The 25,325-nt window shown below is 48.0% G+C and overlaps 1 protein-coding gene across 7 annotated transcripts in view; it reads right to left on the reverse strand.

Moving 5' to 3' along the window:
- PDGFA (platelet derived growth factor subunit A) overlaps positions 1 to 12,903 on the reverse strand; it is a 36,039-nt gene extending 23,136 nt beyond the window's left edge. For all 7 annotated transcript variants that reach the window (XR_005952453.1, XR_005952454.1, XM_041401772.1 and 4 more), the window contains exons 1-4: positions 12,466 to 12,903; positions 11,223 to 11,319; positions 3,871 to 3,975; positions 1,628 to 1,815 (exon numbers count right to left, since the gene is read on the reverse strand). Coding sequence is in view for 5 of the 7 variants with exons in the window: in XM_041401772.1 (XP_041257706.1) it covers positions 1,628 to 1,815; positions 3,871 to 3,975; positions 11,223 to 11,319; positions 12,466 to 12,528 (453 nt within the window). In the remaining 2 variants the exon portion in view is untranslated. The remainder of the gene's footprint in view (positions 1 to 1,627; positions 1,816 to 3,870; positions 3,976 to 11,222; positions 11,320 to 12,465) is intronic.
- Positions 12,904 to 25,325: the final 12,422 nt, after the last annotated feature.

Here is a 25,325-nt window from a genome sequence, read left to right on the forward strand (position 1 = left end):
AATATATTTACACAGCCACGAAAAGCAGCTGCTCAGCTGAGCCTACTTTTAGTTTGTGCCCTACTAAAATGAATGCAAGTCTAAAAGCACTACAAGGGGCTGAGACTGAAATTCCTTCAATGTGGTGGTGTGCTGGGGAAGCAGCCCCAGCAGTGCCATCCTGCAAAGCTGCTGCCAGGAGTTTGCAGCTCTTAGGGAACACTCGCTGTCCCAGCAGCAGGGGGACAGCCAAGACCCTCTGTCTCATCTGTCATCTCTCCCATCCCTCAGGGGTAGGAGAGAAGCACAATACCACAGTATTGTTCAGTATCACACACAGGTACCAACAGCAAGTTCATCACACACATGTCAGCTCTTTGCTGAGCACATCCAGCTGCTCTGTACGTGTTTGCTGCTACACAAAATCAAGTGCAAACTGCATCAAACCCAAAGGCAACAGCACTAAATATCACAGCCCTGAGGCACTTTGCTTTTTAGCTCCTATTCAGAAAGGTTTACAATTGTAGTCTTTCAATCTCTCCAGTTTGTTCTCAGCCCTCAAATAATTATTGATCCAAATTTTTACATAATTTTTAATTGTTTCTGCAAAGCGTATCCCACAAAGGCAAGGCAGCAAGCAAGTGTAAAGTATAATTATTTTTAGGAACACTGAAGGAATCTCAATGTTTCTCCAGCTTATTTGGATGCAAAAACATTTTTCTCAGATGTTCAGAAACAGAAAAGAAAAAGAAATTCTGCCCAGACAGGTCTGCATGTATGAAAAACAGTGTATGAAAAACAATGAAATGGCTTAGGTGCCTTATTTTTGTTTTAGGATATACAGCACTAAGTGAACAGCACTTTTCTAAAGAAATCCATTGCAAGTGAAGCAATCAGTGTGTTGTGCTGAGCAATTTTACGTTTAAGAATGTGGTGGGGTTTATTTTAATTCTGCTCTTAAGAAATTCAGGGCAACAAGAACTCAGAGTCTTCACAATATGAATGCTAAGTGTAAGTCTAATCTCCTACACACAGATGTAGATCAACAGTACTTGTTTAAATACTGATAAAAATTAGAACACAGTGAAGCCAAATGAACATAAATATTTCACGTAATATTTACTGGAAAGTTGCAATAGGGATTTTGTCTAATGAGTAAATACAGCATGAAGCTGTTGAGTCTAATATCCCTGGGGTAAGATAATTTGAAACACATTTTTTCAGATCAAAAGTGTTATGTTGTCAAATGTAAAAGCCCAATTTAGGCTGCATAATATTTAATTAAGAAAACAGCATTCCATACTGTGATTTATTTATTTTTTTAAGTCCAATGCCCCTTGAGTCATTTTATCTTCTTAACTTTAAGATCTGTACTGTGCGAGATCATGGGAAAGGCACAATCAACTTTATTTTCATTGTAAAGAAAAAAAAAAAAAAGAAAAAAAAAAGAGAGAGAGAGAAAACCTAAAGGGAATCCTGTGAAAACCAAATCCAAACCCAAGATTTTCCAATGACCACGTCACTTGAAAAAGCCATAAACGGAGAGGGGCATTCTGTGTGAGGAAGGACAGCAGAGATTTGGGCGACACGGGCACAGGGGTAAGTGGAGTTCCCGGGCTGATGGGGACCCAGGCAGGGCCCTGCTCACCTTGACACTCCTGTGGTGTATCCGGGAGGGCTGGCACTTGACGCTGCTGGTGTTGCAGCAGCCGGTGCAGCGCTTCACCTCCACGCAGGGCGGCCATATCAGGAAGTTGGCCGAGGTGGGGTCGATCTGGCTCCGAGGTATCTCGTAGATCACCGTCCGCGTCTTGCACACCGCCGGGATGGCCTCCTCTGCGGGCACAGGAGAGTCACAGCCAGGGTGAGCAGCTGCCAGAGCACCCACGTGGGTGAGGCACACGTGGGGCCAGTGCTCCCAGTCCTCACCGGTCACTGGCAAGCCAGTGCTGAGCGCTGTGCGCTCGCAGCTGAGCTGTGGTGTTACCCTGGGGACAAGCTTGACTCGCTCCCAAAGCCCAGCCCTAAAATGAGGGTTTCCAGTGGCCTGGCTCCTGACACAGCTTGGAGCACATACCATGAGATAAGGCAATCCTGGCTCTGGGAATGACAGCAAGCCAGGAGCTCCTCCACATTCAATGACCCCCTAGTACAGAGTGACTGTGACTCCTCAGAGTGACTGTGCAACAGCAGCTGTTGCTTTCCAGCACTGGGGTCATCACTGCACACAAACACCATCACACAACTGGCAAACACTGCCTCAGAAGTTAAACTGAGGATTCTCTGTATCATACCCAATTTGCACAGCTGGGAAACAACCTGCACCAGCTTGAAACTTTCAAGACTTGGGTTTCCACTTCCAGAACTTTAACATCCCCACATCAGGGAGTCTGGTTCATCCACCATTCCAAAGGGCAACTGCCATTTTTTCTGCAGTCATCAAAGCTTTGTAGATGGTGGGTTTTATTTAATTTGTTATTTCTTGAATGATGCAAAACCACCAGAGTAGCATGATGGAAAAACCTGCAGTTAAACCAATATCCTGGTGGGCTCAGGTAAGGTGAGCTTGTTTAGGATTATAAAGAGTAGCTCTGTATTACTGTGTGATGCTGCCATAATCCAAACTATGTATCATCATCAACCTAGGGACTGTTTAAGAAGTCAAGCTGGTATTTCAAAACAATCCAGAAAAAATAGCAATTTCAGGGACAGGTTGTTTGCTGATAAGTTCTCCAAAGACAGCTGGGATTTTTTTTTTCCTTACAGTGGAAGCTTGTGATAGCTTTGGGTTAGATGTGTCAGGCAACTGGAACACTGCCTGCACTTCTTCACTTAGTTCTTCAGCACAAGAAGCTCAGGCCTAGCCTGTGCCTGCAACATGGAAATCTAGGCTTGGTTTTGAAAGATGCATTTCAATAGACTAAATAGAATGAAAATCCTTACTCTCAGCCCCCAGTGCCATGAACTCAAGAAAATTAACAGATGCAATACTGCAAGAGAGCTGGCAACTCCCACAAGTTATTGAGCACACCCAGTTCCCAGTGCCTCTGGTGGGGAGGCATCCAGCACCTTGCAGGGTGAGGTGCCAACGTCGCCGGCTGCTTCGGCACCGCTGCTCTCCCCAGGCAGCCAAAGTGCCTGCCAACTCACACTGCAAATCCCTGCTGACAGCAAGCTGGGCTCTCTCTTCCTGCCACCACAGCTCCAAGGACAAACACGCTGATTTACCCACCAGGGATGGCACCATGGATGTTTTCCACAGGCCAGCGGAATGGTGGAACGCTCACACCTAATCAGATGAACAAGCGCTGCACATAAATCCTATTTGCATGTCCCTTTTTTAATTTATGTTTGGGCTTTTTTGCATCCTCCTCATCATTAATAAGGATAAAATCCCTTGTAAATATGCCTGGTGCCCTACACTGTGACGGAAATCAATGCCCCAGCGTTTCCATCAATGGCTTTTAATTTTTGGGATAAACTGTATTTTTCTTGTGAATAAAGAGTCAAGCTGTTTCCTTTTGTGGAGCTTCTGTACTGAAAACTCTACCAACTGTTGATGTTTTTTAAAGCACACTGCTGTAGTTGTTCCCCACACTATGAATTATACATTGAATATCACAGCATTTTCTAACTGAGGTCTAGCTTTCCAACATGCTGCAACAAGAAAGTGAATGTAAAGAATTTGTGCATGTCTGTCTCCTATGGACATCCTCCAGAAGACAGCTTCTCAAGCAATGGCTCGTTTTGTGCAAAAAGAAAGGCAGAAGCTAGAAATGGCCCTTTTTTTCCTTTGTGCATGTCACATTTTTCCAGTGAAATGTCCTGCTTGGCTGAGCAAAGGCACCCCCTCTGCTTTCACTCCCAAAGTACAAATAGATTGTTTCTTACCAATGCTTCTTTTTCTGCGAATGGGCACAGGACGGTTCTCTTGCACATGTTTAGCAGAATGAACACTGTAAGATCTCAAGTTTGTTTCTGAAACATCATCATATCCTAGAACAGGAAACAAAATGTTAAACCTCAGGTATGTTATGTGCACCAGTGTTTCTACATTGCTGCTCCACAGGTACAAATCTGTGCTGTTCACAGACACAAGACCAAATCCTGCTACAATCAGTCTAATGTAACCCCTGTTAATGCAACTGCAAGGGCATAAGGCAGGGAATAAAGACACAGACATGGAATGTATGTATAAGCATACACAATTTAATTCCAATATCCATTTTACTGAAAGCCCCCAGAAACACTGCACACACTGTGGCACAGAACCATATCTAAATTAAAACAGTTGCATTTTTATGTGGAAGGCATAATACGGCTTTTCTTACTGGAAAGGTGTAGAAATAGGAACAATAATCCTGCATGTGAAATGTTTCTTACAAACATTTTGAAGTTCTGGTATGAGGCAACAGTAGAAAATATGGTATTAGACCCAACAGCAACAATGCTGCCTCTGTAAATTTTCTGTTGCTTGGTTTTCAGGGCAGTACTAGGGCAGAATCAAAAGCAAAAAGTAACTAGCATGGGTTTCCTTTTAGCCTCTCTGTTGCAGAACAAATCCCCTGTGAAGTATCCTAACCTTTGGAGGGGCATCTGAAGCTACTGCAAACTCTGGGACTGCATCCAGGCTTGTCTTGTTCCCTAAATAAGCCTACCACATGGGTTAAAGGGCCATGAGAAAAAGCAAAGATGGAAAACTTGGCATTTCATTTATCATAAAAAAGCAACAAAATAACTGCTCCAACTATTTGGGTTTGTTAAGTGAAGCAGTTCAGGTCGTGTCCCATGCCGTGGGGTCTGAAAACCACAAGCACAGTCTGCAAACAGGGGATGAGGAAGAAGGAACCAAAGAGGGAACTGCACACAGACCCCAGGACACCCAAACTAAGGGGTTTAGCACTCTGTTGCTTGGAGTGTCCTCTGGAACATCACTGCAGAGTTTCAAGGTTTCACTGCTGGCTCCTAAGAAAACTGTGACATGCTCTAAAAAAATGCAAAAGGGCATTACACAGTACTCAATTATCCTCTCTGCAAGCTACCAACACCCTACACTCCCATCTTCTGCACTGCCACACTCCCTGCTTCCAGTTTGTTCTGTACACACAGCTGTCTGTCTCTGGAACTTGTTTTAATCTCAGCTTTATTAGTAACACACATCATAAGGCTCTGCTTCACAAAACAACCAACTCCTTTTCTCCTCCCTCCAAGAAATTGTGCCCTAAGGAACATGCAGCTTGTGAAATCACCTGTACAACCAGGTGAGACAGGAAGACAGCAGGATCTTCAGCACCTTAGAAAGAGTTTTGCATCCCAGGGTTTGTCATTACTTCTTGGAAAATACTATTGTAAGTAGCTAAGAGAAAATAAAATCGGAAGTCCTAGAGGTAGTGGCAGGATCACCCACTGGTCCTGCCTATTCTCCTTATCAGCTGAACAGATCCTTGTATGAAATTAGTCATTAGTCTCAGTTTATCCAAATAAATTGGCTCCTAGTTCCTATTTATGGTACTTGTTTCCCCTAGATTTCTATGGGAAATTTTGGAATCTGACTAATTAGCTGGTATTGGGCCTTATTTGCAGTCCCAGTCCAGTAATGTAACACAGCAATGACTAAAGGGTATTATTTCTGCTTTTATTGCACCCCATACTCCAGAAAACTCATCAGTGGTATAAATAAAATGGCTTGCCAGAGATCCCACAGGAAGTTTGCAACTGAGCTGGGGAGTGGAGCCAGGTCTCCCACATCCCATTCCAATGGCACCAGGCCATCCACCTGATCCCAAATGGTGTTATGCAAAATGAGGATCCGTTCTGATGTGCCTCCAGCCCTCTTCTGTTTCCTAGCACTCAGCCACCCAACACCTTAATACTGACCTCCTTTTTGGCAGCTTCAAGTTGTCACAACCTCTCCCTCAATTTGAGGCAATGAAGTGATACTTGAAAGCAGCATGAATTCTGCTCAGCCTGAGATCCAAGCTCGGCTCGGAGCAAGAAGCATGTCCTCGCACAAGCAAACAGTGTTTAAAAGGAGATTAAACACAAAAGTAATGCCTCTAATCCCAACTGCTTGGTGGGCACAGGCATCAGGCTGGAAAGGGAAGCTGGCAGGGCTGCCAGCACCACGGCAGGGCTGGGCCATGGCTCCTAATCCCACACTCAGCAATGCTGGCACAGCTCCCTCCTAGCATGAAGGATCCCTTGCTGCCTCCTTTAAAGAAGCTGGTAAGAACCAAAGGACTGGTATGATCAGCTACCCAGGGTGTTAAGTCATGTGCTTACACATAACTGCTCGATTCAGCTGCAATTAGCCTTTTTCCATCACCATGTTTATAAAGCAAAATGACAACTCGAGGAGATGTGTTGCTTATAAGATGATTTCTAAGGTGAAGAAGGCCTCTGGCTTATACTGTACCTCACTGTCTCACTACATATCTTAAGCATGTACAGCAGTTCCTAAGTTCATGTCTCTCTGTGAGGGTTACAAAAAGAGATCTACACAGCTAGCTCAGCAGAACAAGCTCCAGTTAAACCTCAGTGTGTTATCTAACACAAATTGTATTATTTCTACCAACACATCATCCAAGTTTGGTTTAATAAACAGAATCATGGGGCATGGCTGGAGCCAGAAGACACTACAATGCTAAAGGCACTTAAGTGTCCCCCCTGATTCCCACAGGCATTTGGAAGGAATTCCATTTCCCAGTGGAGTCAATGGGAAAATCAATGCACTTCAAGTAATGTTGAAGTCAACAGGAGTCTTGCCCAAGCAGGAATGAAAAATCACCAAGTCAGCTTTGAAATTCACACTTGGCTCTGAACGTGTGGCCAGAAGACTTCCTTTTATTTCATTAAAAACATGATGTTACATTAAGGAAGGGTGATACTTAATTTGTATCAGTTTTTCCCTCAATGTACTGAGTTGCAGGGTGAGGATAAACTCTTAGCAAAGGAAATGTAAGTTTATGGGTGCTTAGCACCTCACAAAATGAGGCTTAGAGCAGAAATGGGTGGTTCTTAGTTTAGAACTCTAACACTGCTCATCACGAAGTGAAAATGGAGAATGCTGCACAGAGCCAGATTAGTGTAGCTTTCTTTTAACGTTTTAATAATAAAAAAATGTTTTCATGGCAGCCAATCAAGAAATTTCTCTGTAATCTTTTATGTACTGACAACATATCAATGATGGGTATAAAAACTCTTGCAATTAGCCTTGGTCAATCCATTAGTGTAGCTGAAATTGTTCTTTTTTGTCAGATTGGCAATTTTCCACTGGGTCATGGAATATAAATCACAGAGTTCCTGTGACATTCTGCCAATACATGATTACTCTTCTCACTCAAGAACCATGTGGAAAGCATCCTAAGTTTACTGCTATTTTCTATTTATCAATTTATACTTTTGAATTTCCATCTTCTTACCAAACTATTTTATGTGAGGTACAACCCCCAGTACATCCAGTCTTAACGCAAACTCTTCTAGATTTCACTTTGATGCACATCCAGAAAGTTCAGATCCAAGACTTCTAGTACCAACAGCAGCAGTTTAGGAAATTCTTACAATCTAATTTTTTCAGGAATTCAATGTAAGGCACAATAAGCTGAAATGCTCTGTCTTAGGATCAGTCCTAGACCGAGAAAGCCCACAGCAACATCAGTCTGCTTTTCTGATCTTCTTTTTGGCTGATGCAAAATTTGCCCTTCTGACATCCAACTGCAGAGACAGATGTCATTAAGTTTTCAGCTTTGATCTGTTAAAGGAAATATAAGTAGCAGCTCGCAACCTGTTTTGTTTAGGTTAGTTTTTTTTTTCCCTTTACCTAGGTGTGATTAACCAACTGTAAAGAAGGAGGAATATTCCCTCATCTGTCTCAGGAAAAACACAGGTCAGACATGGAAGATGCCTCTCATGATGTGCAAGAGGTCCAAGAGAAGCCAAAACACTGCACTGTAACATCCTTCATTGAGCACCACACCAAAAGCCACAAAGCCAACAACCCATTTTCCAAAAGGTTGAGCTCTGCAGCAGCCTAACACTTTTTCCACGGAAGTATACAGTTAATTTAGAACGTTTCTCCACTGAACAAAAGCTGCTCTGCTAGTTCTTAATCACAGGCCGTTAAATTCACATGGCCTAAGGTGACCCTGGTGGATGCCCTTAACCCGTGCAAAGAGGCACACTCAGCCCTGCCTCTCCCCATGCAGGCAGATGACTTGGGGAAAATCTGTTCCCAGCGGGAGGCAAACATAATAGGTGATGAAATGAACTCTACCTCCCACAGGACAGATGGGAGAGGTGAAGCACGAGGAGAGAAACCACGCTGCTGAGCCAGAGAGAGCTCCACAAGCAGAGCAGAGGAAATGCCCCCGTTTTGGGGATTTAGTCTGCTCGTAGTAAAACTGTACTCTGCACACTAGAGCTGCCTACTTCCTGGGACTGTGCATGCTTTCTCCTTTAAACAGGGTCAGACTCTGCTCTCCTTCATGCCAAGGCAATTCTGTCACTGCCTCTAGATCCCAATGCAGTAAATTAATACAAGACCCTGTTTCCTGACAGGAACAGAGAATTTTCATGCTGCCTTTACCCTCTGAGTTGGACATGCAGCACTGGGCTCTGACAAACTGGCCTGGATTTTCTTTTTTGAATACAATGATAAGCTCCATGTTGGGTAGTGTTTTTCTTTAAGTAATATGCCAGATGGTCTGGGGGTGTGGTTTCTAATTTTATGAAGGGGGTTATCAGTCATCTCTGCGCTACAATATAGAGACCAAATCTGTCAGAATAGAAGAAAAACCTGCCCACTCTGACTTACAAAACTTACTTTTCCAATTAAAAATATATGTTTTGCATTGCAAGAGAGAAAATGACTGCTCTTCCTTCATTTTCCACAGATTCCGCCTTGTTACTCAGGAATATCAGACATTTTCTTCATGCATGCCTGATCCTGCAAACTCTTAGCCTACAAGATCATTCTTAATTCTCAAGTCCACCCACTGAGTTTAAACAGGGCTACTCACATGCAGAAGGACTGGCAATACCATGCACTAAAACGAGGGAGAGAATAGTCACTAGAGTGATTTTGTTCTGAGCCCCAGTTGAAAATGAGCACATGCTATAAAAGAGAAATATACCTACTGTACAAGCCCTCACTGAACTGGCTGTTCCCTAAAGGCAATTGCAGCCCTAAGGAAATATATTTCAGAAATATCATCTTACCAGGGACAACAAGAAAACATTTGATTTGCTAACTCAAGCTAATACTAAATATAGTAAACAGGCCTGATCCTGTTTACTGAGGAAAGCACAGCAATTTCAATACTCGATTAGTCACTCTGATAAGCCTTTAGTAAGAATTACTCATGACAGTAAAGTCTACAGGACTGTGCCCAGGAAAAGCAAATGTGGGTAGTAAAGACGGGTTACTCCATGAGAACCCAACCATGAGTATCTCAGAGCACAGCTTAGCACACAGGCAAAAGCAGCACTCACATAAGCAAGAAACGGGTGAAAGGCTGAATATTTTGGTTTTATTTTTTAATATTGTTTGAGTTCATGTCTTAAGGAATTACTGTTTCACAGAGAGATAGTAAAATATTTATGTCTCTTGTTTCTCTAATGGTTTCTAAACTGACAAATTGCAAGAAAACAGCAAAATGAAATGGGTAAACTTGTGGCTGACCTTCTCCATTTTTGGTCTTGCATCCTCCAGTTAATATTTGCCATGAGGTAAATAATTATTTTCTGAAATAAATTTCTCAGCTACATCTACCATTTATTCAACTCCTGCCATTGCCCCACTTGTCTGCCTGATTCACTTGCAATGGAGCTATGTGAACTTTTGCTCTCTTTCTAAGTGGTATTTAAAAATGAAGCATGTGCTTGTTACGCTGAGGTATTTGAAAAAATAATGTATTCTGGTAGCTACAGAACCCTGACTCAAAGGCAGGAGCAGTATGTACTATTTTAAAATGCTAGAATTCAGATCCAGCCCTTCTGCAACAGCAGCCAACTCCACCAAGTTCACTGGGAAAAAGATTTTAGCAGTAGTGCACTTGTCTGGTCCAAAACAGCCTTCAGTGAGGAAATATGAACTGCATACCTCTTCCCAATTGTGAAAGTTTCTTTAATTGTGGTGATAAACAACAGTGATGAAGCACTGCTCTCCAAAAATACCAAACCAATGCCAATCTGGTAATTACTAATTAGCCTCTATGGTAAAGTGTTGTGCAAGACAGAAATACACCCGTTTTCAGTGTAATGGGAAAACGTTTTCTCTCTAATCAAATGAAAATTGAAAGCTATGACTGTAAAATACATTCCTAGTGCATTCCTACTCATTAAAAGAGCACTGTACAAAAAGCAGAGAGTTAAACTCTAGAAGGATCCCGCAACTCTGAATGAAGGTGATTGGCAGAGACTTTACAAAAATACACAGCATATGGTTTAAAAGGAGATGGCCCAGTACCAATGCAAGCAAGAACTCATTCATTTTTCTCCATGTTTGTGCTTCAGCAAGATGCAGGCTTCCCCTGGGCACATCAAAGGTGCCGGGTTTATTCTCGCTCTCTACTGAGAGAAGAAATCACCAGGAACAAAGTGCATCAAGTGAAACCAAATGATAAGGAACCCAGCAATACCATGCTTCTAGATCTGATTTACTGCTGCAACGATCTGTTAAACTGCACGTTCTCACTACACCCATTTGCATGCCTAATGATGCAGAAAATAACCCTGCACTATTTTCTTTTGAAAAAAAAAAAAAAGTGTATTTTTGAGGGTAAGCTTCATATGCAGGTTTCTGTTTAAAATCAGTGCGGACCGTTTATTTTCCTTTTAATAAGGCCCAGCACTTGAAGAGACATTACTTCATTCATAAATATTGTTTCAAATATTTTAAATACCTCTAGGACAGTAGTTTAAAGATAACAGAGCAATGCAAGACCAACAACAAACCTTATGGCAATTCTTCTCCGCTGCGAGACGGAGAGAGCTCTGAAAACACGGGGGGTCACAAGGTCCCTCTCCACCCTGAACCCCACGAAGTTTTAATCCCCGATCGGCCCCTTGGCCGCCGCCTCCCTGTGACACGCATCCCAGGGCCGCCCGGCTCTCGGGGCCGGTCCCCGCACGGGTGTCGCGGGCGAGGCGCGGAGCGGCGTGCGGGGAGCGCGGGGCGTGCGGGGCCTCCCCCCGGGGCGGCGGCGGCCGACGGCGCGGAAGGAAGGAGGACGGGACTAATTTACCTACGGAGTCAATCTCCAGGAGGCGCTGCAAGTCGCGGATGCTGTGGATCTCGCTGTGCGCCAGCCGCTCGATGAGCTCCTGCGGGATCTCGGCCTCCTTCAAAGACACACACACCGCGGGTCACCGCGCAGTCCCGCCCGCAGCGCCGGGCATCCGGCGCGCCGCGCCTCTGGGCTAGCTGGGGAGGGTGCGGGGTGTTTGCGAGACATGTGGGGATGAAGCAGGGGGAAAATCCACGCACACATCCCCCCACAGCGCTCCGCGGGGCGCCGGAGTGCTCCCGCCGCCCCCGCCTGCGCGCCCGCGGGGGCTGCGCGCCGCCCGCCCGACTGCGCCACGGCTCAGCGGGGCGGCAGCTCCGCACGGCCCCGCCTGGCAGCGTGTGCCCGGCAGCGCCGAGCCCCGCGGGGCGGCTGGAGCCCACCCCGGGCAGCGGCTGCCGAAGTTCGCCCGGGCGGGTGCCAAGTCCCCCTCGGGCACGGGCTCCCCCGAGCCGGGCAGGAGGAGGAGGAGGAGGAGGAGAAGAACAGCGTCCCACGGGCCGCCGCCATCCTACCAGCGCCCACGTCGCTGCTGCCAGTGCCAAGCAGACCGGGTCCCGGGAAAAGTTACAGCCGCTGTGCAGCGCCGAGCACCGCGCTCGCCCCGACCGGGACCACCTGTAGCAGCCCCGGGACGCGGCTCCGCGCCCCCTCCGTCCCCTGCGGGCAGGCGGGCGGCAGAGCTCCCGACTGCTCCGGGGGACATTCCCAAACCGGGGAGCTGCGTTTTGGGGCGCGGGGGATTCACGCAAGTTCTGCCCGCGGCACTAGCGGTGCCCGCGGCCGCCGTGTGCAGTGCTGGGCGCCGCGGGGGCGGCCCGGCTCCGCGCACCCTCGGCTTCCGCACAGCCGCAGCCCGCTGGCACCCGCGGGGCGTGGATATTTTATCATATATTTATTATATATATACAATATATATTATATACATATTAATTCTTAAGGGCGGCCAGCAGCCCGAGCGCGGAATGCACGGTCATTCCCCTTCGCTTCTGCCATGCATGAAATGGCAACTTGCTCCCAGGCTCGGCCGCGCAGGGCCCGGGGCAGGGCAGCGCTCCCGGCGGGGCCGGGGCGCGGGGATGCCCGCGGAGCCCAGGTGGGCAGCCCGCTCCCTCCCCGGTGCCCTCCGCCGCTGCTCGCCCCGACCCCCGGCTGCGGCGTGCCCCGGGGACTGGCAGCGCAGGAAGCCGCTCTCACCTACCTCGGAGAAGGTAAAGGACAGGTACCCAAAACCTATCAGCAAAACGCAAGCCCAGGTCCTCATCGCGGTCTAGTGCACTTTAGACACGGAGGGAAGGCAACGCTGATGGAGAGGGGCTGCAGGCCGGCTCCTGCCGCGCAGGAATTCAGTACCATCCCTCAGGGGAAAGGCAGCGGGGTGGCTCGGGGGTCCTCCGCATCCAGGGTGGGTCGGGGCTGCCCGGGGCGGCGGTGGCTTAATGACGGCGCGGCCGCTGTTTGTACGTTCCCCTCGCTACGGGAGCGTGGCTGCTCTCCCTTCTGCCGCTCTCGCTCGCTCCTCTTGGCTCTTAGGACTAGACCAGCCGGTACTTCTGCATATTTGCTTAGATCAGACCAAAGTGAAACCCAAGGAGTCGATCCGGAGCGCAGCCGAAACGCCCATCACCTGTCTGGGGCGGCTGCCGCGGGGCTGAGCTCTCCGCCGAGGGCCGGCCCCCCGCGCCGTGCCTGCCCTCCACCCGGCCCCTCCGCGGAGAGGGGAAAAATCAAAAATCTTTATTGATAAGGAGCGAAATGTTTCTCTTGCCGAGAATGGTCCCGCTTCCCTCCCCGGCTGGGGCGAGGTCAAAAATAATAATTAATTAGGAATAATAGCAGGGACAAATCGGAGCGGTATTGCAGGATCTCGCGGGCTGCCTTGGTGCAGTTCCTGCTCCACTTTGCACGGGAGAAAAAGACAGAAGGAGAAGGAGGAAGGAGGGGGGAAAAAATATATATATGCAAGAAGGTTTAAATCCCAAGGGGATCGGAGACGAACTGCAACTCCAGGCAGAGGGAGGCTCGGGGCTCGCTCCGGAGCGGTGGCCGGTCTGGAGCGTGGCCCCGGCGAGGAGCAGCATATACCGCTCCCGCCCTGCCGTGCGCCGCCCCCGCCCCTCCTCCCGGGTACTCCCGGCACCAGACCCACCAACAACAAGTCGTGGGGGTGCCGGCAGCTGCGGCGCCTGCTCCAGGGCCAGGGGCTCTGCCCACTGAGAGGGGAAAACAAGGAGCCGGCGGCGGGCAGGGGTCGGGGGGAGCGGGGCAGCCCCCGCCGCCGGCCCTCTGCGGCACCGGGCGCAGGGGCGGGCGCTGCTGCGCAGCAGCCGCCGTGTAACCTGGCGGGCTCGGCCGTGTGCTCTGCCTTTACATAAGGCAGAGCGGATCGCCATGGCCACGGCGCGATCGTGTGTGCGTGTGTGTATGCTTTCTTATCGTTGTTATTCTGTTTTAGCTGGGGGGCCTTGCCTTTTGCAGAAGGGGAGGGGCAGAGCGGCGGAGGGTTGTGGTGTGCGGGTTTTAACGTTGCTGTTGCAGCGCAGCCTTCATTGCAAGGACAACACGCACGCACAGCCTTAAGGAATACAAAAGCACCCCCAAAACTGCACGAGAGGCGGCGGGGCGGTGCGGGCGGGGGGCAGCGGAGCCCTCCGCCCTGCGGCACCCGGCTGCGGCATGCGCGGGCGCGGGGCTCCCCGCCGCGGCCGCGGAGACGCCGCGCCCCGGGGCTCCGCCGCAGCCGGACCCAGCCTTCGCAACTGCTCCGGCTTCCCGCAACTGCCCCGGACCCCCACCCTGGACCCCCGCAACTGCCCCGGCCCGCATCCCGCACCGACCCTCCGCAACTGCAGCCGGCCCGGGCCCCCCGCAGCCCGTCCCGAACCCCGCAGCCGGCCCCGAGCCGGCCCCGCCGCTCCGCAGGGGCAGCTCGCGTTCCCTTCGCATCCTCCCTCCTCGCCGCCCCGGCGAGAAATTGCCCCCGTTCTCCCGGCGCGGATTGGCACAAGGTGCCTGCTGCACCCTGACATCTCCCTGAACTCATTGTGATTTAAATAACAGCCCTTTCTCATCTAAACAAAGGTTCTTAATAGCAGATGCAAAGAATTCAGCTCATCTGAAAATCCAATAGCATTTAAGTGGATTAACTGCAATAACACAACTGAGGAGTGATACTATCCTTCATGGAAGACAATAGACTGTAAATGCACAGCCAGGGAGACTTATCCTTTCATCTCTGAATTTCCTTCAGCATTTCAAAAGCGAATGCTTTCTAGAAGCCCTGAAGGGGTTTGCACGCTACTGGCTTGGACATGCTTCTAGGAAACAACCTGTGCTTTAATGGGCACTTTGCAATTGCATAGAAGTTCCCACCAAAACAGAAGTGGCCTTTCAAGTACGTTTAATTCTCTCTCATGATGTCATGTAGGCTTACAGGGTGGTCTCCAGGACCACAAGGAGGGGGAAAAAAAGGTGGGGGTTGGAAAGAGAGAGAAAAGGAAAAGAGATGTAAAAGATTTGGAAGCACTTTAAAAAGCAGAATGCTGCTTTTTTTTTTTTTTTTTTTTTTTTTTTTTTTTTTTTTTAAGACAGAAAATGCTGAGCCAGTGTGGAGCCATTCTCAAATGCCTCCTGATATAAAAAAAATGACCCAAGTGCTACACTGCAGCAGAGCTATCCATGCAGGGCAGGAGGAGGCAGAGCAGGGCAGGACACTCTGGTAGTGCCATCACTTTCTTACATGGCAGAAGTAAAAAGCAATTACTTCAATTTAAAAAAAAAGTCTCATCTGCACAGTCTCATTTGCTGGGGTTAAAGAAGCAATTCTTATGGTCTGTGTTGTCATAGTAATAAAAAAAAATAATTACTAAACAGTGAAATAGATTCTGACAGTACCGGCTGGCTGAGCATTTACTCCTCTCCTTCCTTCCTTGGTTAGCTAGTGCATTTGGGATCAGAAGTGCTGTATATTTGTAGCTCTTGCTAGTGGTATTCCACTGCAAAAGCCAACAGAGATAACTCCTGCTTTATCTTATGGCAAAAAAAAAATCTATGCAGTTTTGATTTTTCTTATATTTTCCTCATTTTACGAGACATACTGCATCAGCATCTTTTTTTAATCTGTCATTGTGGAGCTCAGATAAGCATCTTTCCTCTGGGTCAAGTTACACTTGGAGTAGCTTTTAACATTAGACTGTTTATAGGGATCATTACAAGTATTTGATAACGCAAAATATGTAAGATCCCAGAGGAGAGCGAAGACCAGGAAACATAAATAAAATTCACACAGATTCTGCAAATAACTTTATACTTAGGTTGTCTGTCTGCTTACAAAACACATTTTGTCCTTGTCTATTGTTTGATCTAAAATTGCATTTGTTGCCTCTAAGTCCTTACATACAGCTGTGTGAAAAACAAAACACCAGTGCATGTTTTCTTCAGCATGGCAACTTCCTACACATCTATTGCACATGTGTGCACCAAACATGAAATATCACCTTTTATGTAATACCCACAAGCCACCCGTGAGGAAGGAGTGACAGCATGGTAGTTACAGGTTTAAAAGGAAATCAGTACCAAGAACAGAGTGTCAGAAAATTAGGTTTTACACTTTTTTATTTATCTGAGAGCAGCGAGCAAGATATTGCTTGTCTAATTTAAAGCACACACTGTTAGAAGTCTCTCAAATGTCAGGAATTATAATAGAATTACACCATGACAGAGTGTTGAGAGGGAGGATTCCCAGGGTTTGCACAGCACTTGCCATGGGGGAAGGGATGCAGAAGCTCATTGACGTGAAATGAGACCACTTCAGTGTCACCAGTGCTGCTTTCTGCGGTGGAGTCACCTGAAGCTGGAGTGCCCCAAACCAGACTTCCAGCACCCACTACAGAGCTCGTTTAAATCTCTGCTGGCTCAGCTCTTAGAAACACAGGCCAGGCAATGTAAGAGGACCAACTGATGCTCCACAGATGCGTGCTGGGGCTGGAGGAAGGTCACTGGGGGAGGTGCAGCCAGGGATGGCCAGCAAGCTGGGCGCTGTGGTGCTCGGAGGGGGCACTGGGCTGGCTCTGAGGTGGTACCTGAAGCCCAGGACATCTATTTCAGAGCTCAGGCTGGAACAACGCTTGTTTGACCCTCCTGACAAATCTTGAGGTTGCAAGAGGAATAATTTCATTGCAATGACATTCCTGCTGAGGGAGTCTTGGGAAACCTGAGTTTTTTCAGATTTGATTTTAGTGGGGCTTTTGCCTCGTAGGTAATCCAGCTAAAATTAACAAAACAATGGGTTGGGTAAGGGATTTTGTTGGAAGAGTGGCCTGCTTTTATTGCAGTGTGTGTTTGGGACTGGCCAGAGCTGCTCAGTGTGTTCTGCAGGATACATCCTGCCACCACATCTGTCCAGGCTCTGGGAAGGAGCCATAGGAAATACTCTCAGCAATTTGGACCTGCACCATTCTGTCAGTGCCCCACAGTGTATAACAAAGGATAAAAGTGCAGAACATAAAATCCAGAAAGCTCGATAGAAAGATCACCAACTTTGGGTGGTTCCTCTCCGGTTTTGAACATTTTTTTGGCCTGTAGCTTCCGAGGGGCATGTGGCCATGGTGGGGGGCGGGTGTTTTCCTGCTCTGCAGCTCAGTTGCTGCCTGCCTGTGGAAAGGCATGAGGCTGGCACAGGTGCAGGTGCAGTGCAGGCAAGGATTACAAATGCAGTAGGCACTGATGGCAGACACACCATTCCCTTTCCAGAATCTCAGCCCATAAAGAACAGCAAGGAAAGCTGCAAGGAGAACGAACAAGGCTGTTATTATTCCAGCTAGTGCACCTACAAACATGATTTCCTTCTTTTCCAGTTCTTCCTTTTGGATCATTGTACTGGCTTCGTCCTTCTGGCTGAGCTCTGTTGTCTTTGTAACTTTTGGTGGTGCACCTTTCCAGAGGCTTTCACAGTTGATAATTTTCTTAAATAGTCATGAGATGCAAATCTGCTACAAGGTTTCAGCTAAGAAGAGTGATCAGAAGTGGTGTGGAAAGATTTTATGATGTCTCTGCCCCAAACACAGAGGGTGGCCCTGGCCAGCATCCCCTTACGTAGGTTGACATTTAAAGCTACAATATTTCTGGAGATGTCTTGCTCTGTTATGAATGGGGCAGGGTCCCTGCTGAGCTGATCCTCCACCCAAAATTGCCCTTTTGACTTCAGTGGGGGTTGGACCCAATTGTCTCCAGAGTCATTACTTGGTTTGACAGCCAAGAGACACAGTAACGCTCTTGCTAATGTGCTCCTCTCTCCCCCAGTGCCCAGCTGCTGCTTGCCCAGGAGCTTCAGCAGCACGGCTGAAAGTGAGGAACTGTTTGACCTTCCCTGCTGCCACAGCCACTGCTGAGTGACACACAGTTCACCTTCAGGGCTGGAGCACGAACTGGCAGCCCTGCCAGCCTGGGTAGCAAGATACCATGTTTAGGCATTAAACTAGGGCACTTGCATACCAGCACTGGCCGCTATTTTAGTGGGTATATGAAGCTGATCCCTGCTCCCCACCCCTGTGGGACAAGGGAGCTGCTGGGAGTGTGGGATATCCTCTGCCTGGTGGATAAAGCTGTTAAAAATGGGCTGTGTTTTGTCAGCAATATGTAGTTCATCCAGCTGAATGACTGTAAAAGTACCAGCCCAGCTTAAGGTATGCTGATACATGCTGTAAATGAGAGCACTGCACACAGGGCTCAGCCCCTGGGGTCCTGTGCGTGGTGTGCTCATGTCTCCTCAGCAATGGGGGTGTAAAGCTCTTCTCCTCTGACTCAAATCAACACCAGTTGCAGTGATTCTGTGGAGACCATCCAGGATGTAACTCAGCCACGCTAAGTACCATAAAATTGTGATATTATTCTCCATTGTTTGTAGCTTGGAGGCCTGTAGAGGCCTAGCTTGGAGCAGTCAGTTTTATTAAGCTCCATCCAAACACAGTGAGATAGTTGTTCTTCCTGAAGAATTTGTATTCTCAAAGTGTGAGCCGCCCCGTTTGTGTTCTTGTATCCATGCAACCTTGTTGCTCTTACATTACACATTTGTCCTGTGAGATTCCCTCCCTTACAATAAAAACTCACGAGAATGATACACACATTTTCAACTCAGCACACCAGAGACTGCAGGATCCAGCAGTACCTAAAGGACACAGGAGATATGGAGGCTGCTGTAGTGGAATTGCTAACTTTGAACTGCAAATGTTTGTAATGGCTGTGAAGCTTCCTAATTGAATTTCTGACCCTTTTTGTCACAGAAACCTAGTTAGTATAAGGGAAGGAGAAGAGCAAGTAAAGAATTGGTGATTGGTTTGCTTTTTTTTTTTTTTTTTTTTTTTTTTTTTTTTACAGAAACTCCAGTGTAGAGTTTTTTGCATTTTTCTTTTAATTTTCTTACACGTACAACAGCCTGGTCCTCACATGGTCTCAGTGGCTGCACATCGTTCAAGGATCACACCTGAAGTCCCTAGCCCAGAGCAGCATCTCTAAAGAAAGACTTCATGGAGCCCATGCTGAGTCTCCAAACTCACCCTCCCTGAGCACTTCCATCCTTTCGAGACACACTGGTATCCACAGACCCACTGATGGTTGTGGTCAGACCAGAACAGACAACCCATGTGGTGGCATGTGATCCTTGGGGAAATTCCCAGGGAATTCAGTGCTTTCCAGCTGTTTATTCTCAACACTTTGTACTGAGGTGATTTCTTCCTGAGAGCTGATAAAGGTCTTCCATAGCCATGAGGCACATCAGTAATCAGAAATGCAGGGAGGATGTAGAGAACCTACCATGGGGCTGTGGCCAAACTTCAGGTGAGAAACTGGTAGCAAGCATTTCCAAAGCCCTTTTCTCACCACCTCAGGACAAGTTTTATCATTCCCCTGCTAAACTTCAGGTCCAGAAGGCCTCTGAAAAGCACCTCTGGTCACATAATTTGGCTGTGTCACATGGAGATGTCTTAACATGGTCTGTCACCTGCTAGCCACCATCACATGGTCCCTGGGAGCATGTTCCTGATACACTGCTGGGTTAGAAAGGGACCACGCACCCACATTTACACCAGAGCTGAATTTCCTGGTTCTTGCCGAAGGTGAAGTGCAGAACCATGAAACTGTAGAATCATTCAGCTTGGAAAAAAACTCTAAGATCACCAAGTCCAACCATCTTCTCCATCCTATTGTACATAGCATTTGTTTACCTCTCAGCAGTGGTTTGTGATGCCATTCCCATCAGTTGGGATGCAGAACTCCCTCTTTCTTGGAAGTCAGTGAGGAGTGCAGCATTAAAGCAGAGAGCAGGCAATGGCCCTTTAAGCATTGTCTGTTTAACTGTAGCACGATCTCTCCTGCACTCCAGTGCTTTCCATAAACAGCAAGCCATCCTGGAAGGGGAGGGAGAGGATGATAAATAATCCTGTTATTCATGCGACTGCGTTCTTTCATGAAACTGGGAAAAGGCAAAATAAAGTGGCGACTGCGAGACTGAGAATGAAACGCGAGGCAGTGGGTTCTGTTGCTGCAGCTATTTGGGGCTGGAAGAAAATCTGGAAAGAGAAAGGTGAGCAGAAAAGGTTTAAAATGCCAAGAAGAAGGGCAAGAGACAGAACATAAAAGAGCAGATTTCTGTGTATCCTTGCTTTGTGTCTGGGCTCACTGCTGGGGCTGGCTGTGGTTCTGGCTGTCCAGCACCAGCTCCCATGGCATGGCTACCTGTGCCAGAGGCTTCCCTGTGTGTGCACCTTGTGGAGAAATGGGAAGTGGGAGATGACAGAGCTCCAGTAAGGACAGCTGGGCAAGAAGAGATGCAAAAGTGAGCAAAGCCTGAGAAAGAATCTCATAGAACAATGAGGAAGCAGAGAATAAACCTGTTTGCTGAGGTCCTAATAAATGAGCTATAATTAGCTTTTGTGGGACAGTTATAGTATTGCCTTCATCACACTTTGCATGTGTGCCAGAGGTGCCTCCCCAGTTTGTGTTGGAGGTGCCCACGCTGCAGCCACTCCAGTTCTCCATCTGTGTTCTCCATGCATCCCCTGGGCCCTGAGCTGGGACAGCTGAGGCACAGGCATCCCTCATTCCATCAGTCCTGCTCGCGGGCAGCCTCCCACCGAGAGCTGGGACAGACAGCTGTGGGGGAACATCTTAAACCACTGCAGCTGTCTGCTCTCTGCATGTGAGCCAGAGCCCTCCATCCCTGGGATGCTCCTGGAAGCAGCCAGGCCCTGTGCTGCTGCCTAATTGCCTGGTACCAGCCCCATCTTTGGTTTGTAAGAGAATCTCATGCTGGGACTGTGTGCCAGCCCTTCTAACGCTTCAGTAATGGCACACATCCACTTCAGCAGCATCAGGGCTTGGGATAACGCAGCCACATTGTTATAATCTTCCAAAAGTGCCTCTTCCCCTTGCATGGCATCAGTGCAATTCCTTCAGGGTTATAAAAGCTTAAGCCTTTGTAAACAAGGCAGCCCTGGAGCCTAGGTATTGTAGAGAGAGAATTCCTCTCCATGTCCTAAATATTTTGGATGGAAAAAAAAAAAAAAAAGAAAGAAAAAAGAAAAAAAAAGAAGAACATTTAAGACATCAGCTTCCCTTCTAGTGTAAATGAGACCAGCTCCACCCAGCTTCAGCCTGAAGTGTCTAACAGTGTCACTGTGCAAAGCTCCCAGTAAGGCAATGGGAATTGCACATGATGTGATGGGAAAGCAGCGGATACTTTTGTAAATACTGCACCCTTACACGAGCCACAAGTATCTTTCCTGAGACACCCTGCCAAACTAGCAGGTGTTTTTTACATCAGGCCTTATATTAACACACTCCTACGTATGTCTGGCTGCATCTGCTGCATTAACGATCCCTCGGTGCATAATGGCTGGGTTAGTTTGTGAAGTTAAATACCATGGGCAAGAGCCCAGCCACAATGCATACAAACCTCAAACTGCTTCTGTTTCTATCACAGGGGTTACTGCTGTGCTTCTTTTGCTGTGACTTTTTCTTTCTTTCTTCTTCTCACTGTGTTTTTCCCTTCTTCCTTCCCATCCTTTCCCCAGTTTGTGATTTCCAGATTCCCTCCATGTCTTTATTTTCTCCATCTTTTGCTGTCTTTCCTGTCTGATTTCAGTTTCTGCAGATGCCAGAGAGAATAAAAGCTGCAGCCAGCCAACCCCAACTACTCCAACACACTCCAACAGCCCCAGAGTGGTCAGATACTCCTCCAGCCAGTGCATGTCTGGAGTCTGGGGGCAGTGCCGTGGGGGTGTTGGGTGGGGATGCCACCATTTCAACTCTGGGTGTTTGTAGTGACTGCTGTGGGAGTGGAAAAGGCCAGCTCAGGCCTGCTCAACTTCTACTCTCAGTGCAGACAGCAAGTCCAAGTCCAAAGCCATTGGGGAAAATACATGCCCGTAGTGCAAAAGCCTGTTTTTACAGAAGCCAGTGGTGGGAGTCTTTGGGGATTAGTCTTCTGTTGTAATTATCAATGATTTTAAAATGCATTGTGGCCAGGCATAAAAGCTGCTCAGAAGTATAGCATGGCTGAATCTGAAGCCAGCTATCATAGACTTCTACAAAAACCCCCACCCGCCTTTGTAGAGCTGACACTAAAGTTAGGTTGAAATTTTCAAGGGCACCAAAGATGTGTGTGTATGTTTAACTTCCACTGAAATGGGAGTTTGGGGCATTACTTAATGAGAAGGATTTGAAAAATACTCTTCTATCCTCCTTTGTTTAAAATTAAGATGCCAAATTCAAACATCTATGCCAGCGTGGTGTCTGTTTCCATTGCTCATGCTTTTAGTGGTGCAGTTGTTGTCATGGTCCTTCATGGAGGTCTCACCTTTGGTCCCAGGCTCTCTTGGCCCTAGGTTTAGCTTTTCGCAGTAGTTCCATGGTGTGTGCACACACACAAAGCACAGCAGCTGGTGGATCTCTTATTCATGGCTTAATCACTTCCCTCCGGAGGTGTGCGGAGTGATGTGTGGTCTTGCTCAATCCTGGCTTCCTCAGGGATGGAGCAGGAGGGTCAAACACAGCCCAGATTCCCTAACCCAGCATTTAGGAACATGACTAACCCAGGGCATGGAGTATTCTCTCGACATCATTAGGCTGGACCTGCTTCTTTTCTTGACCTTAAGCAAATATTTAGTCCTTTGGAGCTTGTCTTAACCACACCCTTCCCATCTCATGCTTATCTCTGTAACACACTTTGAGCTGCCCACTGGTTTTCCACACATCTTCTCTGACTTTCCCCAGGCCATCCATCTGATCTCATAACCACAGCTCCTCTGGTGGTTCACCACATGCCCCAATCCCGCCCTTTGTAAAGGTTGCTGTATCACTGCTACTTTCCTTTCCATCTGGAATTTCCCCTGAAGGCTCTGAGCCACCTACTCCATAAGTGTCATCAGACACCTTTTGCTGGGAGGGACTTTTATTTCTTTGTTTCATGGTTTCGTAATCCAAATTGGCTGTCGATTTAATTCAAAATGCCATCACACCAGAGCAGGGCCTCTGCATTTGAAGCAGTTGAGAAAAATAAAATACTGATAAGGAGCCAGATGGCTCAAGAGATTGGGAACTAGCAGTGGAGTCTGTAACCTCGACATCACTGCTCCAAAATGCAGCTCTGATCCACAGTGAACTTTGTGGGCTCAGTCCAATTTCTAGTGTATGTATGGTCATGCCAGAAAAACTTCCCTTATAAACACCCCCTGCTTTAGCTAGAAGGCCTGAGGAGGTATGTGAGGGTCCCTCAAAACAGAGGAAATGTCACCTGCTGCATATGGATGATGCAGTCCCTAGCAGTGCTTGTGCACCTTCTGCAGCAAGGGAAATTCATATTGCAGCATTGCCCACCTGGCCGCCTTCCACAGGGAAGACCTTTCCTTCTCTTCCAAATTACCTTTCAAGCCAGTTTTAAAATGGCTCATGCCTATGTCTCATGAAAACTGTGACTCTGCAGTCCCAGTGGTCTGATCCTATGTGTACCTGGTGAGAGGCTCCTCAGAGGTGAAAGAACATTACGAAAGTGTCAATAAAAGAATGAGAAGCAAGTAAGAATTTGTGTCTGGAGCATCCCTAAGATTAAAACAGTGTGAGAACAAAATCTGGCCATGCACACAGGAGCCAAAAGCCTGACTAAACTAAGCTACAGTCTCTTGCAGCACAGCCTTCCTTCCTGCTGATGGTTATTTTCTAACCTTGTTGTGCAGGAATTGGAAAGAAGCAGGTACCACAGAAGAGGTGACTGAAATGGCACAAAGGTCATTACACACAGAGCAGAAGAGCAATCCAGCCTCCCAGGTTTCCTTTACTAAAGCCATAATAGTCTGATAGGGCATCAGACCCCTTAGTGGTAGTCTTCAACTGTATGTGAAGGCAACAGAGCAAACAACTGCTTTTCCTTGCAAGGCTTCTTGGTGTGGATGTTGTCTGTCCTCAGCCCATGTTCACTCAGCTGCTCTCTCCCAGATTCCCCATGTCCCCACTGGAAAGCTGCCCAGGAACTCCCTCCACAGCTTAAGGGCCAAGACAAAATCAGCTCAGTCAGGCTTGTTAGAATCATAGTCATTAAGGTTGGAAAATACCTCTAAGGTCATCAAGTCTAACTACTAACTCAGCACTGCAGAGGTCTCAGCTAAATGGTGTTCCCAGGGGCCACACCTACCCTCTTTTGAATCCCCCCAGGGACAGTGACTCCACCGCTGCCCTGGGCAGCCTGTTCTAATGCTTAACTACCCTTTTGGTGAAGAAATGTATCCTAATATCCAATCTAAACCTCCCCTGGCAGAGCTTGAGGCCATTTCCTCTTGTCCTATTGCTTGCTGGAGAAAAAACTGACCTTCCTGGCTACAACCTGCTTTCAAGAAGTTGTGTAGAGTGAGAAGGTCTCCACTTTCTCCAGCTCCCCAGATGCTTGTCCTCAGACCTGTGTTCCAAAGGGACTCCTTGTTATGTGGGTTCCTGCCCTGCCTTGACACCCTGTGCAGGTCATTCTCATCCTGTGGTCCTTGTTTTGGCTACCCGGGCACCCTCCAGTGCTCCTGGCTGTGGGATGTCCATGGCCTGCCAGTGCTGCTCTCTGCCCCCCTGAGAGCTGGTGCCATCCCACACGTCCACAGCCCTGTGTCAGCCCTGGGGAGCTGCTTCGTACCATCCACAACTGTTTGGTTTATATTCGCATATCGGGCCGTGACCCTGAACTGGCTTCTCCCTTTAAATTCCTTCCACATGGCTCTGCCCACACTGTCCACAAAGCCTCTCAAAGAAATGCAGCTTGGAAAAAAAAAAATCTGAGAAGAAAAACCCCTTCACAACAAAATGTCCTTCTCTCTCCGGCAGCTCCGCTTGGGTGCGGTTTTCCCAACACTCCCCCGCAACTGAGGCGCGGAGTCTGTTCAGCTCTGCTCCCGCCTGCACTGCAGGGACAGGGTCACCCCAGGCTGGGCACAAACGCCCACAGCAGGGACAGGGACAGCGCAGGCTGGGCCCAAACACCCACGCTGCAGGGATAGGGACACCTCAGGCTGGGCCCAAACACCCACGCTGCAGGGATAGGGACACCTCAGGCTGGGCCCAAACACCCACATCGCAGGGACAGGGACACCCCAGGCTGGGCACAAACACCTACAGCAGGGACAGGGACACCTCAGGCTGGGCACAAACACCCACACTGCAGGGACAGGGACACCCCAGGCTGGGCACAAAGCACACACACACAGTCCCCATCCAGGGCACCTTCCTGGGTCACTGCATTGCTGTAAAGTAGTGCTTTTACCCAGCTTTCATCCCAAGAGCCTTGATGCCCTTTAGCCTCTGCCATTGCACAGCCCTGGGATTGTGCAGGAGAGCCAGGAGCCTTCTCCCCTTGGTGAGGAGCCCATGACAGCCCCTCTCCATTCTCTCCCTTCCATATAAACATACATATATAGGACTGTCCCCATATAGTGGCAGCTCCACACATGTGCTGGTGGGCGGGTAGCTCTGCATTTGCCCTCATGATTTCATGCCAGAAACATTTGCAAGTTCAGCTCGCCGCTCGGTTTC

Source organism: Onychostruthus taczanowskii, unplaced genomic scaffold, assembly GCF_017590055.1.
Source record: "Onychostruthus taczanowskii isolate IOZ18803 unplaced genomic scaffold, ASM1759005v1 scaffold19, whole genome shotgun sequence".
NCBI lineage: Eukaryota > Metazoa > Chordata > Aves > Passeriformes > Passeridae > Onychostruthus > Onychostruthus taczanowskii.